This window comes from Engraulis encrasicolus, chromosome 17, assembly GCF_034702125.1.
Source record: "Engraulis encrasicolus isolate BLACKSEA-1 chromosome 17, IST_EnEncr_1.0, whole genome shotgun sequence".
In the NCBI taxonomy this organism is placed as follows: domain Eukaryota; kingdom Metazoa; phylum Chordata; class Actinopteri; order Clupeiformes; family Engraulidae; genus Engraulis; species Engraulis encrasicolus.
The window spans coordinates 33,940,667-33,960,779 of record NC_085873.1 but is presented as its reverse complement, the minus strand read 5'-3'; the positions used below and the strand labels follow the sequence as shown (position 1 = coordinate 33,960,779).

The 20,113-nt window shown below is 40.0% G+C and overlaps 1 protein-coding gene across 1 annotated transcript; it reads left to right on the top strand.

The window, feature by feature from the left end:
- Positions 1 to 16,491: 16,491 nt before the first annotated feature.
- LOC134467012 (platelet-activating factor receptor-like) lies at positions 16,492 to 17,376 on the top strand. Its single transcript, XM_063220940.1, has one exon. It carries the CDS (start codon positions 16,492 to 16,494, stop codon positions 17,374 to 17,376), a length of 885 nt encoding a protein of 294 aa, XP_063077010.1.
- The last annotated feature ends 2,737 nt before the right edge of the window (positions 17,377 to 20,113 follow it).

The following is a 20,113-nucleotide window of genomic DNA, read 5'->3' as shown; positions in this document are numbered from 1 at the left end:
CTACTACACGGCGTTCCATATTATTATGCAAATTATAGATTTTACTGATTTCCTAAGTAAAAAGTAGTGCATTCAAATCCTGTCCTTGCCACTCCCTACAGCTCCATCCATGGCTGAAGTGCCCTTGAGCAAGACACATAACCCAACATTTCTCCAGGGCCTTGAATGCAAATTGCTTATGAGTCTCCATTTCATTATGTAGAGCAAGGGTTACTGTAATAATCATTTGTCATTTGTCATAGGAAGTTTCAACATTGCGGCTTATATTTTGCACAACATTTGCACTTAGGCAGTTGCTGATATTAATATGGTGCCCAGGTAGTGATTCATATTGGTGGTATCATTTGTTATTTGAGATTATTTTTCATTTATATTATCTAATTTTTTTATTATGTGTGTTTGTTTTTGAGTCATGATTAAGAAACCTGGCTCTTGCCAGATCTGTGTCAAATTTGAAAATAGAAAATACTTAGATACAATATTTTTTTTTTAGAAACCTAGCACAATTTATTTTGATTTAATCAATTTTTCAAGAATAATGAGAGTATTAAGGTAAAAAATGCTGTACAATTCTCAGCAAAACACGTGATAAACTACTTTGGTATAACTGTAGGCCTATCTTTGTCTTGTGCAACAGTGACTAAAAGAAACAGAATATATTTATCAGTTTTTGTCAGTATTTTGGGGGATTTAGTGTGTCACTTTGTGTTTCTAAATTGTCAATGTGGAGAAACAACCAGTTGAGGAGCCTTTTAGGTCATTTGTGTCAGAAGACCATGCCACAGTAAATGACATCACACAGATGCACCCTGATTAGCATATCTACTACATGACCAGTGGTATAATCTCTCTTGAAATCGGCTTAATTCAACATTTTCTGAGCATGGTCATGCGTGTTTATAGTTGCATGTCAAATACTACAACGGTAGGAAAACATTTACATTTTAAAATTTGTGTCAAACGAAGTATTCAATTTAAAAGCATGTTGGAAATCTCAACATCTAGATCACAAACTTTGATAGGTTTCAACTCCATATAATAAAGTTTGAATGAAACTTTTGCCATGCCAAATGGTGCAACAACTCACACCATTTGACATACCCTATTACATTGTTATTACACTCCCTGTTACATATAGTGTGACTGTGAAATGTCAAATGTTGACCTAAACCTAAACTTTTACTAAAACCAACCTTTTTTATTGGTTATGCACCATATAACAATATCAGCATACAATACAAACGCTTGGATCAAACGGTAGTGCCCTCCTAGTGACGCATCAGCTTCAGCGTTCCTACCAGTCAGGTCAAGAGCAATGCAAGCACATTCTGAGTCCTCCCACTTTGTTGGGAAGCAAACAATCATTAGCAAAGCAAGGGAGGCCGTTTTGTGTTTGGGAAATGGTCATTGTTATGCTCTTGGTCAGACCAAGTCTCGAAGTGATTTGAAAGTCGATGATAATCAGGCTACTGCGCCGCTAACTTGCGACCCAGGTTCAGCCCAATTGGGCTGCTTGGCATGGGCGTCTGCGGCTAAAAATGGTAACAAAACGTCCAGTTGGCGTTTTTATCCGCAGTGAATATATGGCTATAGAATGGCTATAGAAATCAATACAATTTGTCGAAATTGGGCTGACTTAAGCGCCTCCAGGCAGTTTTTGGGCATCGTTTGGGCTGGAACTGTTCACACAAATCTGGCAACACTGACCTGAGGTCCAGCCTACGCTGGTAAGGTACAGTAAGAGACGGGTGAAATATAATATAACATAACCTTCATCATAAAATATAGACAACATGTTCAAATACTATGATATTTAAATATCAGTACATCACACATTGTTTACCAATACATTATGATCGATTTGAGCCATATTGGCCACTGCAAGCCTATAGAATATACAAATTGTGCCTTATGTAGCTACAACCACTAACCTGGCTCTGGCCAGATCACATCTCTGCGAGCTGCACTCACTGGTCTGGGAGAGCAGCGTGTTGGATTTGTTTTCGGAGGGCATGGTTATATTTGCCTGGCTCTTGCCCGACCTGTAGTTCCGCACAGCTTTGTGAGCTCCACTACTAGGTCTGGGAGCATGTAGCAGGATTCCATTTCCACAGTCAAAAAATAATCGCAGCATTTATTGCTTCAATATCAACAAATTCTTTCAAAACCATTTTCTGTTGATCTCTAAAGCGTCAATATAGTCTATAATATGTCCTGTGACTCCTCAATGCGAGCTGCCAGTGATATTGAAGCGATAAATGCTTGGCATTATTTTTTGAGTCCAGAAATTGAATCCTGCCACATGCTCCCAGACCGATGTGTGTGTTTGGAGCGCCACCAGGGGGCTCCAGAGCACACACACAGAGGTCTGGTAGGAACCAGGCTAGGTTATATGAACCTTTGAAGTTGCAGGATGAAAAGCTTCCCAAATGGTGCTGTTGTGGATTTTGTGGAGCCACCCCGGGCATTTACTAAGCAGCAAGTAACAGTAGCTTACGTACAGTACAGGCCAAAATTTTGGATTCACCTTCTCATTTATGAATTCTCTTTATTTCGTGGATTTTCATTGTGTATTTTGATGCAGGTCATCGAAACTGTACTTGAACACATGGACAATTACATGCTTACCAAAAAATATCATTCTAGCTGTTGGTCAACAGCGATGCCAGCTGTCTATCCACCTGACATCAACATAGCACAACTGATAGGCCCAGCGGTGTAGTCTACTTTTTTGAAGTGGGTGTACTGTATATTCAAGCATGTTTTGAAGTGGGTATACTGTATATATTTATGCTATTCTAAACAATGGATCAATCAATTTTAAGTGGGTATACTGAAGCCCCTAAAATTTAGAAGTGGGTATACTCCGTATACCTGCGTTCTACGTAGACTACACCACTGGATGGCCCCACACATTTCAATAAGCTTTTGTCTATTTTCAAATAAAAATGTCCAGTCAGTCATGTCAATCCTAATTGAATATTAAAGTCCTCCAATAACTCACTAAAATTGTAGAACTAGAATTTTGATACTCAAAATCTAGTTTTACACACTTGCCAATACAAGCATTTTACAGACATTTTGTTCTGACATTCAGTCATAGCCAGTTAATTGGAGAGGTCAAACCTGTGTTGGAGGGAATATCTGGCAGGGTTTTTCACGTTTACTTCACTTAGATAACCAGCTATGCTGAAGAAGTGACCCATTATCTGATCAAGAAAATCTCTCTTGTATTGCTTGTATCAATTAAAATTTACTCAACTGACTGGGTATATTTACTTGAAAAGACACAGAAAATAAGCTTGTTGAAACATGTGGGGCCCTCCTTTTGCTGTGTTGACGTCACTCTTTGGCATTTTTTGATATTTTAAAAAAATATATATATGAGTGATTCTACGATTCCCCTACGCTTTTGGCAAAAGCAAAATGTCAATTATCAGTATTTTTTTTCAACTAAATGACCTATGTTTACATAGTGTATATATTTAAGTTTCCAAACAAACAAATTGCCAAGCTTAATCTTAAATCATTTGATAAATACTCTAATGAAAGCGAACATTTGCTTAATTATTTTGTCAACAGTGTTATGGACAAATACTATGTCATTTCAAACATATATAAAATACTACAGAGTTGAAACAATATATGTTTGAAAGTGCTTATGTCCCTTAGTAGTAATGTTGTCATTAATCTGTGCAACTGATATAGAAAATGTGATTGTTGAGCTTCATAAGTAGGATTTTATGAGTCACTGTGATACAGACACATTTTTCATCATAAATCCCTGTAACGTCTGATTTGAATATAGTCACCCTCCTTACACAAGACTTCCTTCTCCAGAGATAATCCCTAGTGTATGTTCATAGGATTTTTCCAACACATAAGGGATCAATAGCGCAAAAACACTTTCAAAACAGTCAACCGTGTTACTCAACTGTGTTACGGTCAACAGTGCAGGGGAACAAGTCGGCACTTTTTTAGGAGAAAAAAAGAGAGCAGACAAACCCATCTCCCTAGAACACAAATTATTTTGTTTGTTTGTCTGTCAATATGGATATAAATTGGCAAAAACATACTCCTCCTCAACTGTCATCAGTGTTGCCAGATTGGGCTGGTTCCCGCCCAATTGGGCTGCTTAGGATGGCCGTGTGCGGGTAAAAATGGCATCTATCAGAAAAACCTTCCCACTACCATATAAATCAATAGAATTGGGCGGGTTTTTTGGACCGATTTTGATCATTATTTGGGCTGGAAATCATCAGCCTCATCTGGCAACCCTGACTGTCATACTTAATTGTAACACCATTGACGGTAACACCGTTGACATTTCAGCCATTTTTATGGTGTTGTGCTAACTGAGGACCTCAGAAGTTCCACCACAACACCTTAATCAATTCATGTATCTGTATGCTTTATCTGTGTTTTTCTACATGTGATTTCTAATTCAGATTCTTATGAATATGTTGATAACACAGTTGACAGGCAATTTTCCCGCTATGAGAACATGAAAAAGAATGGATTAAATTATGGAAGGATGGAGCTCAAAATTTACCAAAAAGTCTTCCCGTATCCTGCCAAAGAGGTTATGACATCACGTGATGTTATTCGTATGGCCTAAGATCAAACCATTACTGATTTATGGAGGAGGTTTCAGACCGTGACACGGTTAACACAGTTTTCGTGGACACACACAAAATGGCAAATTTCATGTATAATGGAAAGGACAGTGGTCTTTCTGACAGTTTTGTCATATTGTGATGATTACTGTGAATCAACATTTGCAATCGTCTTGGGCAAAACAAGTTTCTTTACATGCTAATATGAAGACTGAATCTGACATTTGGAAAACAGGACGGCATGAAAACGCCCAAAACCAGTATTAAATATTCATTCTTGCTGAGGGAAACAATGCTATGTCTACACTTTCTGTATTATATGAAAGATAAATGTTTTCTAATGTCCAAAACATTATTGGATGCAGTTAATAGTTAGTGGAATTGCCAAATAAAATCCATGGACTTAAAAGTGTAGGCAAATTAGAGAATCACTCATATATATTTTCATTGTTTTTTTGTGATGGACATAATTAACCTGTTCCTAAACATCTCAAAAACAAAGGAGTTGATAGTGGACTACAGGAGGACAAAGGCTAACATTCAACCGCTGGTCATCGATGGGGCCTGTGTGGAGAGGGTCTCTGATTTCCGCTTCCTGGGCGTGCATCTGAGGGACGACCTTACTTGGAACACCAACACCACTGCCACCATCAAGAAGGCACAACAGAGACTGTACTTCCTTAGGGTCTTAAGGGCTAACCATCTACCCCAAAGTCTACTGGTGGCCTTCTACCGGAGCTCCATAGAGAGCATCCTAACATACTGTTTATGTGTGTGGTATTCCAGCTGCACAGCTAGCGGACAGAAGAGCTCTTCAGAGAGTGGTCAGCACAGCTCAGAAGATCACCAGCTGTCCCCTGCCCTCTTTAGAGGAGTTGTTCTCCTGTCGCTGTCTAAAGAAAGCCAAGCAAATCATCAGAGACCCCTACCATACTGGACATAAACTGTTTGAGCTGCTGCCATCAGGCAGGCGTTACAGGGCTCTGGGTACAAAAACAAACAGGCTAAAAGACAGTTTTTATCCAAAAGCAATCTACACACTTAATTTTGCACAGCTGACTTTTTAAAATCTTATTTATTTTTTATACAGTATATATATAGGTTCTTTGTTGATTTTTAAGCACCGTGAGCATCTGCACTTTACCAATTTCGTTGTACCTGTACAATGACAATAAAGTTTCATTCATTCATTCATTCATTCATTTCATTCATTCATTCATTCATTATACATGTGTGATGTCCTCGCTGAAAATGTGCTATGTTCTGTAAATAGGCACAAAAATAAAGAGAAAAAATTTCATGAGAGTCCACACTTTTGGCCTGTACTGTACATCACCCCTAGTATAGCATTTCACTGATTCTTGAGAAAGTGGCTAAAACAGGTTGTAATGTTGACAGAAAAAAACTAAGTGAATTACAAAATTATATGGTATATCCTCGTAGACTAAAGTCTTGGCTTTTCAGAAATGCACAAGGCCAATCTCCCCATTATGTATTTTTTTCAGAAATCAGGCTTTTCTCCGATCATACCTTGTTTTTTGTCAACACCGTCAGACACAATTAAAAGTTATTAAAATTGTATTGATTTGGTTGCATATGTATCTGGAGTTTTTAAGTGATTATGTGTATTTTTTGGTTCACACATATGCCTTTAAATGTTGAAAATTCACTTTTGTTCTATTTTAATACTGTTTCATGTGTTCTCATTTTAAAATATGTACCGTCATACGATGCTTACTTAACGCCTAAATACAACAAACATTTTTTTGTAATTTCACAAATATTCGTGTAGGCTTAAATTGGCTATTACTTTGATATTTCAACAACTCCTAAGGAAAATGTTGTAAGCACATTCCTTTAAAATGTCCAAAACTCCTTCTTACGGTGGTGACTTAAGAACTGACGGTGGTGACAGTAATCTGAGAGTGGTGAAAGTGGCCTAATTAGTACCTGCATTTAGCAAAATAAATAGCCCTCTCAAGTCAATGGCATCTTGCATAAACACTTTATTTTTGTGTGTGCACATGTGAGCATGTGTTTTTACTTCATTAGTTAGATTATCTAGGAAGTAAGCCACTGGTTGTTGAAAATGTGGTAAAAACAGCTTTTAAGTTGTTCAAATCCAAAATATAGAGGTGTATTATCATAGATGTAGGTCTTGGCTGTGCAGTGAATGCATTGGCCAAGCTCCCCATGTTTAACATTTTTCATAAAATGGGCTCTTTCTTTTTTTCTCAGACAGAATTAGAAGTAAAAACACATGTTTACTGTATTAAAGTGAATTACTTTAACAATTCAACATAACTGTAGATACTTATTGTATGCATATTCTTAAAACATGTCAAAAACACGTAAAACATGTGCTTTTTGGTGAACTCCATCAGATGTCACCACCGTCAGGGTTTCTGACAAAAAAACCTCCAAATGCACCTCCAATGTATCATTTTGGATCACAATTGTTACTAACATGCCTAGTAATGTTTCATTAACCAGCACAATTTAGTAAAATATGGAACAACATGATGAGCAGAACAAAATCTGACGGTGGTGACATCTGACGGTGTGAGACAAAAAAGCACTCTTTTAAATATTATGCATTGTTTGTTCACATTAGCCATTTCATTTTCGCTCTGTTTCTTGGGTGCTTCATACCTTTTCTGAAAAAAATTATATTTATTAACATTAATGTAATACAATACTATTAAAACCCCCGACGGTGTTGACAGTTTATGGTTGGGACAGTACCAGTGTCCAAACAAGTTAACAAATTGAGGACAAAATAATAAACTTACAGGAGCTTCAGTGATGGTGAAGTAGGCAGTAGAGCTAAAGGTTTGAAAAGGGGTCCTCAGTAATGAAAATTACCTTGTGCATACCTGATTTTATTGTCTTTTAGAAAAAATCTGACGGTGGTGACCAATATGCTGGACACATTTTGAGCAATCAGTAAATAATAGTAAATATTGTTTTACATCCACTATGTGCACATCTGTACAACCACTTTAATATGGTCTTCCACATCATGGTGATATTGTTCAATTCTGTTAGTGATTTTTGTATTTTAAGTCAATTGAAATGATGATGCCAGTCCTTGGGACAGGCGTTTTTACAGGGTGTGGACAGGTTTATAGCCATGAAAAGTAATAAAATTACACTTAAATATTTCAAACAACTGTGTATTCGTGTGACAAACCCCTTGGCCATTACCTGGGTTCATTTTGTTTGTGAAAATTTAGTTGATTTTCAACAGAATTAATATTTTACTGCAGGGACATGTTTTTGCCAAACTTTCAAGAATCAGTGATTTACTAAGTAGCAAGTAACAGCTAGCCTATATTACATCACCCCTAGCATTTACTAAGTAGCAAGTAACATCACCCCTGACATTTAGGCCTACTAAGCAGCAAGTAACAGTAGCTTACGTACATCATCCCTGTCATTTAATAAATCGCAAGTAACAGTACATTACAGCACCTCTGCCATTTACTAAGTAGCAAGTAACAGTACATTGCATCACCCCTGGCAGTTACTAAGAAACAAGTAACAGTATAATATATTAGTTTACAGCATTTTCACACAGTATTAACATCAACATTTTCTTTGGTCTGTCTGTCTGAATGTCTAGCTATCCACCTATTCATTCTTCCACGGTAAATATTTCTTTCTTTCTACTTTGTATATATCTGTCTGCCTTTCAGTCTGTCAGTCAGTTCCTTGATTTCCGTCAGGAGCGATAAAATACTTAATCTATTACTACTCTACTGTTTGTCCTCCACACCAGGGCCCCATTAATGTACAGGCTAGGCTGCAGCCTAGGGGCCCCTGATTGGCCAAATAAGTGAAAACTAGCAGAATTATGACAAAATGCAATATGTCATGTTGAGTAAACAGTTGATTATCCTTAATTTCTAGCTCGTAATAATGACACTGCAAATTTGTCACGAAATTCACCTTGCGGGGGCCCCCACAGTAACATTCAGTCTAGGCCGGGGGCCCAGGCCATGCTTATTCTTCATCCAGCCCTGCTCCACGCCCACACCGTCTCAGGTCCCTAAAGCTTCCCAGACTGTGCAAGTACATCAACGGCATGAGCACGCTGGCCAGAGCAGGACCGCTGAGAGCCGGTATAGTCACATGACAGTATATTTCCTGTTCAGTCAGGGAAATGAGAGGTGTGAAGACAAGCATCACCAGTGGTGGCAGGAAGACCAGGACCGTCAGCACCAGGCTCTGTGTGATGGCCAACAGGGCCCTCTGCTTCTGTGGGTGGACGTCCGTCTTTCCGGAAGGATCCGGCTTCTTCAGGGCGCGCAGGATGGCGACGTCGCAGGCCACAATGACCGGAAGAGTCAGGAAGTATGGGATTGACAGGAGGACGTCTGGCATTTTTCCAATAAACACTGGAGAAGCATACGCAATGGCCACAGCCCAGGCCACTGTACACGTGACCAGTCTGTAGAGTGTACGTGTCATCCGCATGTAGAATATCGGGTAGCAGACAGCCATGCAGCAGTCCCAACAGATGCAGGCCATTAACAGAGGCCTTCCCATCAAGTTGAGAATGAAGAAATAATCCAGGATGCTTTTTAACAGGTCGTGCTTCAAGAGGAACACATTTATTTGATATGGAAGAACTTGAATGGTGGCCAACACGTCCATGACGGTCAGGTTGAGCATGTAGGTGACGTTGGAGGAGCCAGTGCCACTGCGCTGCCTCTGGACGAGCACCCACAGAAGCCAAACACTTGCAGGCACACCCACTATGGCACAGGGGGAACTCAGAATTGCCCAAATGATGGGGCCTACAGAGAACTCTGAGCAGTACAAGTCAAAGTGCTCCGAGGTGTGGTTCATGGATTCAATAAGCTGATAAAACACAGGGTTCATGGTCATGTGGTCCAACTTCAACGTCAAACTTTGAAATAAAAGCAAGATTATGTAAATAAATACATATACACATACACATGCATACATACACACCATACATACTGTACATACGTAGGCCTACATACACATAGGCTTACATACTACACAGTTGTCCACACAGAACATGTTTTTGCACTTTGCCTTTTATTTTTTCTTTAGTTTTTGTTTTTCCCCTCCCTGACTATTACCTATTTTATACGTGTCTTTAAATGTCCATGTGGGCATTATGTGTATTTATGTCAGCTACTTGACACCTGCATTTCTCCTTGCGGATCAATACAGTTACTCTACTACTACTACTTTACATACATTCATACATGCATACATACATACATACATAGGCTACATACTCACATAAGGTACATCTGCCAGCTGGTACCATAGCACTCAATGTTAACGGCTAGTTTGAAGGTAAAAATTGAACGACCATACTCAGAGAGCGGCAGGAAGTACAGGAGAAAGGTACAACTCAATCATTTCACTTAAGAGGAGGTGTAATATATAGTATATATATATTTCCAAAAAGGGCACAGTATCACTTTAAATCTGGAACATTCTTGTGAGAGCGTAGAAAGGACCAAACTCACCTTTCGTCTGATGTCCTCTCTTCCTTGCTCTGACCACATCTATTTATGCAAGTGTATTATATATACTCTATTAGCCTATTTGCTCCAGGGCAACTGACAGCTTTGCATTGGCCCAGGACAAAACCATCTAGAAATGAAGGTATCTATTTCTCTGAATTTGAATAGTAAAGCTCTTCCTTTTTGAGTAGCCCGAGTAACCGAAGCCCAGGAGCTAACAATGGATAAAGGTAGTTTGCATAACTATTTAATGTTGATGTTTGTGATGATGGCTTTTGTAGGCGTCAGACTTGTAGCCCAAAGGTTGCCGGTTCAACTGCCGACCCGCCAGGTTGGTGGGGAGAGTAATTAACCACTGCCCTCCCCCATCCTCCTCCATAACTGAGATACCCTGAGCATGGTACCGTCCTGCCACACTGCTCCCTTTCGGAGCGCCATTGGGGGCTGGAAGGCAAGGTCGTTGTGTGCAGCGTGCCCTTGTGTGCTGTGGAGTGCTGTGTCACAATGACAATGGGAGTTGGAGTTGTAGTACTTGTACACCAGTTGTCCTCTTCCTGGGGGCCACTAGATGGAGCTCTTGTACACCAGTTGGTTTCTTGGTGGCCTTCACCTTCATGGCTTCCTGCCACACTTCTGCTTCTTTTCCTAGAGGTCTCCTCCATGCAACTGTTTTCAATACCACATCACTGCTCTCATACCACCAGCATGTACATACCACCCTTCCTTTCATTGTTGTTAATACTCTACTTAACAAACCCTACAAATTGAACGCCCAATATAGCACTTCAATTAGAACTTCAATTTTCAATCTCCCTAGCCATAGCCTAGTAGGGCATATCTTGGTGTTTTCCTCTTGTACATCAATCGTTTGTATTGAAGTTTAAAAAACTAAAAAGTTTTGAAACACAATGCACCAATCTTCTTGATTTGTCGATTAGTTTCTGTGCTTAAGACATGTCATTGCTAAAAAAAAAGATAATGACACAACTCTTTAGGAAACCTTTAGGATGACCGAGGGAAAACCACTAGCCAGTGCCCAGTGAGCAAAATGGCTAATGTCATCATTCAGTACAGTTTTTTTTTTCAATCGAAATGGTGTTGTTCACAGTATGATAAAAGATAAAAACGTCTTGAAATATTACTTACAGTGCACAACGTATCATGAAACAAATAAAAGCACAAATTTACTGAAGAATGAATCTTTGTATACTGAAATACCCCAAGTCATTGGCATTGCTGAAACTACATTCACTGTATTTCAAAATCCACGACTTCATGGACAACATTTAACGTCAAAACTTTTGTTTACTCTAGTTTACACCAATTAATACAGATGTGTTGACACAGTGATATGTCCAACTTTTGAAATGAGTTATTTAGATATTGACCACTGACCAAAATGACCACTGTCATTCCAGCTATAACAAATTTGCTTTTTAATATAGATGTGTCTGGGTTTGATACTGATAGGTGAGAAGAGACATTAAAATAGTATCAGTAAGGTGAATCATGGTAGTAAGTGATGAAGAAATTGAGATGTGACAGCATTTCTCAAGAACAACAGTCACACACATCATCTTTTTTTGAGCAGAGTCATTTTACTACTGACCTAGGTGACTCAGTGTTCTAAAATGTTAAATGAAAGGTGTTTTTTCCATTCCATCACCACCGTTCTAATAACTAAATAAGCAAATAGGCTACACTATTTAGACATTTGGACATTGTCAGTAGACCTAAATCTGAAACAATAAGTGAAAACATAATTTCAATTTCTTGAAAAGGCCAGCTACACTTATTTGTTTTGCCAAATTGCCAAATTGGTAGCTCGAGGACCCATACTTTGTACACCTTTAAGGACCTGTAGGCCTACATTTTACAATAATAATTTAGAAAGCTACAACATCACAACACTTTGGGGAAAAGCTTTAACTTTTGGCTTTAGCAGTTGAGTTGGGAAAACGATTAACATTTAGCAATAAACCAACCTAGGTAACAGCTCCTGCTTCACTGCCACATTTTGTGCTGCTAATCAAACACTCACAGACAAGAAGGAAAGTAGGCAAGGGGGCGGGTTGCTTGCAAACATGACCCGTGCATTCAGACAGTAAATACATCGAGTAAACCAACGGAAACACTTCTGAGACTCATTCTTGTGCGTGATTGTTTTCTCAAACACTTCAGCTACGGTTGTGCAAGGTGTTTCAAATTAAGTCAATTTGTGAGTGCGGTGAGCACTCCGAGAAACCATCCCCAGTCAATCAAGTCCTGTGCCACGTTGATCTCGCACACCGTGCACTTCAAAAGAACGCAGCTGCACGTCAACCTGCTAACAGGCTCCACACAACTCACGCATCGCGTAGTCATCATCATAATAAATTAGGAAAATGAAGTCATGTCGTACGCTCAAAAACAATCTTGCGTCCAAAATAACACGCACACACACACAGTCTATTCATGTCCACCACCGCACAACCAATCTTCAATGTCAACACCCTGACCCATCAACAAAAGGCACCATGAAAAAACTTAAGCATGTTCATGTTAAAAGGCTACACACAGCATAATAATTAGATTAATCTTACCTTAAAGCAGAATCACAAGTATGTTTTTCATGCAAGCTAGTTCCACTAAAATCCCGGGGTGGTTGACATGATGAAGATATTTTGTCCCAGTGTAGGTTATTCAAACTACTTGAACCTGCTACCCATCTGATATTGAATATTTCCACAATGCAGTGATTGCAAACGGCTCAGCTGCCTGTCATCTGAACCGCCTTTCTTGCTAGGCCTACTTCTCTGCATTTTTTTTAAATAATAAAGACAAAACGCCAAAGACTGCCATGTTTTGTTTCCGATACGGCTAGAGTTTGAACAAGCCTTGCCTTGCTAGTTGTTGCTATCATAGCCTAGGCTACTTTAGGCAGGAATTAGCTACTACCTGAATTGTAACAATTTTTCATGTTAGCTGCTGTGATTGGCTTAAGTATTCCCGCCACAGCGAAAAGCTCTGCTTTTGCTCTCCATTGACAGTCTATGTGATATATATAATACGCATGCGCCAACTTCTACATTGACAGCGTTGAGGGCAAGACAGGCAAAGGCAAAGCGTGCCTACCCTGGCTCTGCTTGGCATTCGAAACAGAGGAAGCTGAGCCTTCAGCTACCAGCCAAGGCTGCGCGACGCATTCCCATGGCAACCTGTCTAAGCCTGAGTGCTTTGCTTTGTGCGATAACTTGGGGTTTTGATCGGTCTCCAGTTACTGTAGCCTACTTTTAACAGCTAATTTCTTCTCAATCAATGTTTTTGTTTTGCATGTGAACTCTCAAGAATTGTTTTAAAAACACGTGTTAGTTTTTATTTTTAAGAAATGTATACTAGGCCTAGGGTAGGCAGTGCCGTCTCTGTCAATATCAGAAATTACCTGAGTGCAGGTGTTATGCAAAATATGAGCCGCAATGTTAAAACTTCCTACAACAAATGGCCTTATTAACCATAGAACTTTACATCATGCTTTACATAGTGAAGTGGAGACCCATAAGCAATTTGCATTCTCTCAGTAACAGGGGTGAGCTGGAGAACCTGTGAGTAGTTTAGAGGACACACACACACACACACACACACACACACACACACACACACACACACACACACACACACACACACACACACACACACACACACACACACACACACACACACACACACACACACACACACACACAGACAGAATCCTGGGTGTTATTGAGGATGAAAAAAGCTAAGACTGGTAGAGTAGTGTGGTGGTGTACATAGTAGAATATGTGTAATGCAATACGATACAATACAATTAATACAGTGTAATAGAACATTGACTGACGAAGAACGGACATGATAAGCACCCAATTTAGGCAATAACATACACCTATGCACTTGTTTGTGTTTGTCTGTTTGTTGCAAAATAATAATTTACTAAGGGATAGTTTGGGTGATTTATTTGTCATCTATTTCTGACTGGAAGTAATATAGTGCAAATTTCCAAACAGTTTCACTAATCTCCATACTTGTGGTGATGATCTCATGTGCCCAGAGGTGTATCTTGTCACCATGCTAGGCAGGCAGCCGCTTGGGGCCCCCAACCACCTATATGGTGAATAACAGCTCACACTTCTCTACAGTAGTGGCAATTTTGCTTCAAATGTTCTTTACTTCACGTTTTTGCTTGGGGGCCCACCTGACCCTAGAATCGCCTCTGCCAATGACCACAAATGTACTGAAATTGTTGCAACAGTACTACTTTATCTGTTTTAAGTCAAGCGAACGGGGACGGGACATACTGCATATGAGACGTAATGTAGGTCTTATTATTATTCAAACACATTATTCAAACATTTAATAGCCTAATTTTAGATAATGTTTTCATTTTTGCCTTATTTCTATAGTGTTATTCACGAAAACGCAGATAATTTCCCTGTTGGTAGGCTACAGCACTTGACTGAAAGAAACTGACCACGTTCAATTCTAGCTGTAAAAACGAATACCAACGTATGCAGTTAGAAATGCATTCTAGGCTTGTGATGTTGCACTAAAGTTATTGAGGTGGGTATTGAACCAATGCAACATTTCAACACCAGAATGCATTTCTGAAAACATGGTGCATATTTTACCACATTGAATTAACTGAAAGCTGCATACAGTATGTAGCAGCCATACCAAGACAGGTCAGTAGGAGGCAATACTACTCCAAAGTACAAACTACACTCTGTCCAAAATAGAGGAGGTGATTACCAATTAATTGAGCAATACTTTTAAATGACATGACATACCTTTGCTGTGTGCTGATTCGTTTCATTTTCATTGGGACATTGCTCATATAACTTGTATAGGCTACTTGCTGACATATGTTTAGATAGCCTACTCGTGGCCCCATGGTCTACCTATAACCACAGATTGTTTAAGGGCTGTGCTATAACCCCTGCCTTTCCGTTGTAGGGAAACGCCTTTAATTACCGGTACATGAAATATTTAGGGCACAATGATTGGCTACATGCAGGCCCACGTTCACATCGCATATTTCGACTCCACAGATGACAGAACCAGCCCTGATTCAGCACAGTACAGTATAGCCTACTGTGTGACTACTGCGCGACTTTCGCATTGGCTTGTCGTCAATTAAAATACATGAAAATCACTCGCACAACATCTGCACACTATATACAAAAGCAATTGTCACAAAGATCAAAATTAAATATGTATGCAAACTACCTTAATCCATTGTAAGCTTTTGGGCTTACTTTTCAAATATAGAGAAAGAGATACCTTCAGGTCTGTATTTGACAGAGGGGGGGGGGGGCATGCAAAGCTGGCAGCTGCCCTAGATCAAATCATACAGTATATAATACACTTGCATGAATAGATGTGCTCATGGCAAGGAAGAGAGGACATCAGACAAAAGGTGCGCTTGGTCCATTCTACACTCTCACAAGAACGTTCCAGATTGAAATTTAAATTTGGTAGTGATTGTCAATGTAGTGAATGTCCTCATTTATCCTGAATTGGTTAGCACTGTATGTCTGGCATGAGTTGAGTCTAGAGCTTTGTACACCCGCCTTGTTCTTGTGCAAACTATATAAATCTATACAAAAATGGATTCTCATGTAACTAAAGTGCGAGAAAGAGTTAGATTTCTTTCTTTGGTTCAGTTCAACCAATTCAATGAGTAATCAAACCTTTTTCACTTCTTTGTGAAATTTCATCCTATTCTCAAATTAGAGATGCACAGGATACAAGATCCGGTTCCGGATCCGGCAGGATAATAGGGTTTTTCACAGGATCCGGATCCAGCAGGATCTTAAGCAGTGGATCCGGTATCTGGCAGTTACCTAAAAATCAGGATCTGGTGCATCTCTAGCCTAGGTTTTTCAGTCAGTCTTTCACAACCCCAATTGCTGCATGGAGTGAAAGAACTTTGGAAGCGGCCAGTTCAGGCAGTGTGGCAGTAAGCCAATGAGTCTAAAAAATAGTTTGAGCCAAAGCAATAAAAAGGGCCCACGTGTGCGAGTAGGCTGTATGTTTCAACCCTTTCGTAGGATCCGGTATCCGGTTCCGGATCCTGTATCCGGTTCCGGATCCTGTATCCGGTTCCGGATCCGGCAGGATCTTAAGCAGTGGATCCGGTATCCAGCAGGATCCTAAAAATCTCTATCTCAAATTGAATTGCAATAAGTAACTGGAGGAATTAGGGTGCTCTAAAACTTTTGCCCCGTAGTTTAATCAACAGATATATATTCATATAATTTTGTATTTATGTATGCATGTGTGTATTATATGTATTTATGTATATGTAATTTGCTCTAATTTCAAAAGTTGGACCGTTGAAGTTGGATCACATGACCATGAACCCCTTGTTTTCTCTGGTTAATGAATCCATAAACCACACCTCGGAGCACTTTGACCCCTACTGCTTGGACTTCCCCATCGGCCCCATCATTTGGGCAATCCTGAGTTCCCCCTGTGCCCTAGTGGGTGTGCCTGCAAGTGTTTGGCTTCTGTGGGTGCTCGTCCAGAGGCAGCGCAGTGGCACTGGCTCCTCCAACGACATCTACATGCTCAACCTGACCGTCATGGACGTGTTGGCCACGATTCAAGTTCTTCCATATCAACTGAATTTTTTCCTCTTGAAATACAACCTGTTACGGAACAGCCTGGATTTTGTCTATGCTATCAACATGATGGGAAGGCCTCTGTTAATGGCCTGCATTTGTTGGGACTGCTGCATGGCTGTGTGCTACCCGATATTCTACATGAGGATGACACGTACACACTACAGACTCATCACGTCTGCCGTGTCCTGGGCTGTGGCCATTGCGTGGGCTTCTCCAGTCTTTATTCTTCAAAACTTCCCAGACATCCTGCTGTCAATCCCGTACTTCCTGACTCTTCCGGTCATAGTGGGCTGCGACGTCGCCATCCTGCGCGCCCTGAAGAAGCCGGATCCTTCTGGAAAGACGGACGTCCACCCGCAGAAGCAGAGGGCCCTGTTGGCCATCACACAGAGCCTGGTGCTGACGGTCCTGGTCTTTCTGCCGCCGATGGTGATATTTGTCGTCACGCCTCACTTGTCCCTGACTCCTCAGGAAATATACTGTTGTGTGAGCATACCGGCTGTCGTTCCTCCTTCTCTGGCCAGCATGCTCATGCCGTTGATGTACCTGCACAGTCTGGGAAGCTTTAGGGACCTGAGACGGTGTGGGCATGAAGCAGGGCTGGATTAAGATGGTCTGGGGCCCTTAGACTGCAAGTTATTGTGGGGGCCCCCGCAAGGCAAATTTCATGACAAATTTGCAGTGTCATAATTACAAGCCAGGAATTAAGGATAATCAACTGTACTCCAGACGACAGAGGAGTTTTTCAATATTGCATCTTGTCATAATTCTGCTTTCTTTCCCCTTTGGCCAATCAGGAGTCCCCAGGGTGGTATGGGCCCCTAGGTTGCAGCCATATGTAGCCTGTGCATTAATCTGGCCCTGGTGTGGAGGACAGACAGTAGAGTCAGAGATTCTTTAAGTATAGAGATATGCCAATGTAATAGGTTGCTATGGGCACCTAACATGTCCAGGTTCCGGTCTGCCTAAAGGGGCGTGTCATAATACTCCTAGCATTGAATAGAACAGTCCTTAGGTCTGCCTAGGTCTGCCTAGGTCTGCCTAAAGGGGGATTCCCCCGCCTCCCCCCTCCACCTCCCACTTGCAATAATAGAACCCGGAAACAATGGGCAAATGGAACCTCTCTCTCTCTACTCTCTCTCTGGTAGAGTAGTGGAAGAGGTTTTTTTTTTTATCACTCCTGAAGGAAATCAAGGAACTGACAGATAGGCCTACATACAGGTAGAAAGAAAGAATTATTTACTGTGGTAGAATGGATGGGTGGATACTGTAGCTATGCAGGCCGACAGACCAAAGATGTTGACGTTAATACTATGTGAAAATGCTGTAAACGTATTTATTGTAGTAACTGTTACTTGCTATTTAGCAAATGCCAGGGGTGGCTACACAAGCTCCAAACACAGGTCCGGCCAACAGCACCGTTTGGGAAGCTTTTTATCCTGCAACCTCAATGCTGGATAATGCCATGCCTTCTGAAAATGAATCCAACACACTCAGGGCCGTAACCAGACATTTTCAAATACAGAGGTGAAATACTGTGTGCTGTTCTGCATACTGTACATTTAGAATGCTTCAAACACTTCAGTCAAACTCTTAAGTTTGTTCTCATTAATCACTGCCTTGATGAGAAATGGGGGTGGCCTATACAGATTGAATTTATCATTGTTGATCATATATCGATTTTCATCATGAATACATTTCACATTGCTGAAAAAAAAATACAGAGGATATGACCTCTGTGTCCTCAATGGTAGTTACGGCCATGAACACACTGCTCTCCCAGACCAGTGAGTGCAGCTCGCAGATCTGATCTGGGGTGAGTTTCTCAAAAGAGAAGTTGTTAGGCTGTTAACAACTTCGGTAGTTGGCAATGGGAAAATGAATTGAAAACAACAAAGTAATGTAGTAAGCAACTTTGGTTTTGAGAAATTCAACCCTGGCCAGAGCCAGGTTAGTTGTTTTAGCTCCATAAGACACAATTCTTATATAGGCTTGCAGTGGCCAATACAGTATGGCTTGATCATATAATAATGCATTTGTAAACAATGTGTGATGTACTGATATTGGAATATTGTAGTATTGGAACATGTTGCCTATATTTTATGATGAAGGTTTTCTGGGTGTTGGTGTGCTTGTTACATCATATTTCACCCATCTCTTACTGTACCTTACAAGCGTAGGCTGGACCTCAGGTCAGTGTTGCCAGATTTGTGTCAACATTTCCAGCCCAAACGATTCCCAAAAACTGACTGGAGACGCTAAATTCTGCACAATTTCAACAAATTGCATTGATTTCTATGGCCATGAAATTGAGGATAAAAACGCCAAATGGCCATTTTTGACCATTTTTACCCGCAGACGGCCATGCCAAGCAGCCCAATTGGGTCGCAGGAGTAGCAGTGCAAGTTTAGGTTTGGGTGAACATTTGATAATGTCACAGTCACACTATATGTAATAGGGTGTGTGATAACAATGTAATAGTATAGGGTATGGCAAAAGTTTCGTTCAAACTTTATTGATGGAGTTGAAACCTATCAAAGTTTGTGATCTGGATGTTGAGATTTCCCTCATGCTTCTAAAATGAATAATTATTTTAGACAGGAATGTTACATTTTAAATGTTTGCTGTTGTATTTAACAAGCATACATGCATACATTCATACCTGTAGTTGTATTTGACATGTAACTATAACACACATAGCCATACACTACTGGTCATGTAGAAGATATGCTAATCAGGGTGCATCTGTGTGGTGTCATCGGTAACACTTAATATTAATGTCTGCTTATAAAGATTTAGTAATCAATTAACTAATGATGAACAAAACATACTTAAAAATATCTACAAATAATATGTTCACGATTTCATAAATCTTTTATCAGAGCATTATTAGTCATTTACAAACAGTTTGTAAATATTTGATGAATATAAAATATTAACATAACATTTACAAACATTTACAAGTCATTGACAAAAATTTGTTAATGTGTTCATCATTTCTTCATTATTTACCAAGTGTTATTAATGCTTTATAAGCAGACATTAATATAAAATTTTACCGAGTCAGATCATGTGGCATGGTCTTCTGACACAAATGAACTAAAAGGCTCAACTGGTCGTTACTCCACATTGACAATTTAGAAACACAAAGTGACACACAAAGTTCCACAAATTACTGACAAAAACTGTGAAAATTATGCCTATATTCTGTTTCTTTTAGTCACTGTTAAACAAGATACAGGTAGGCCTTATGCCAAAGATATGACATGTTTTGTAAAGAACTAGGAATGTACAGATTAAAATTTGTTTTTTTTTTTAAAAAGGCTTTTACAGTTACGCCACATGA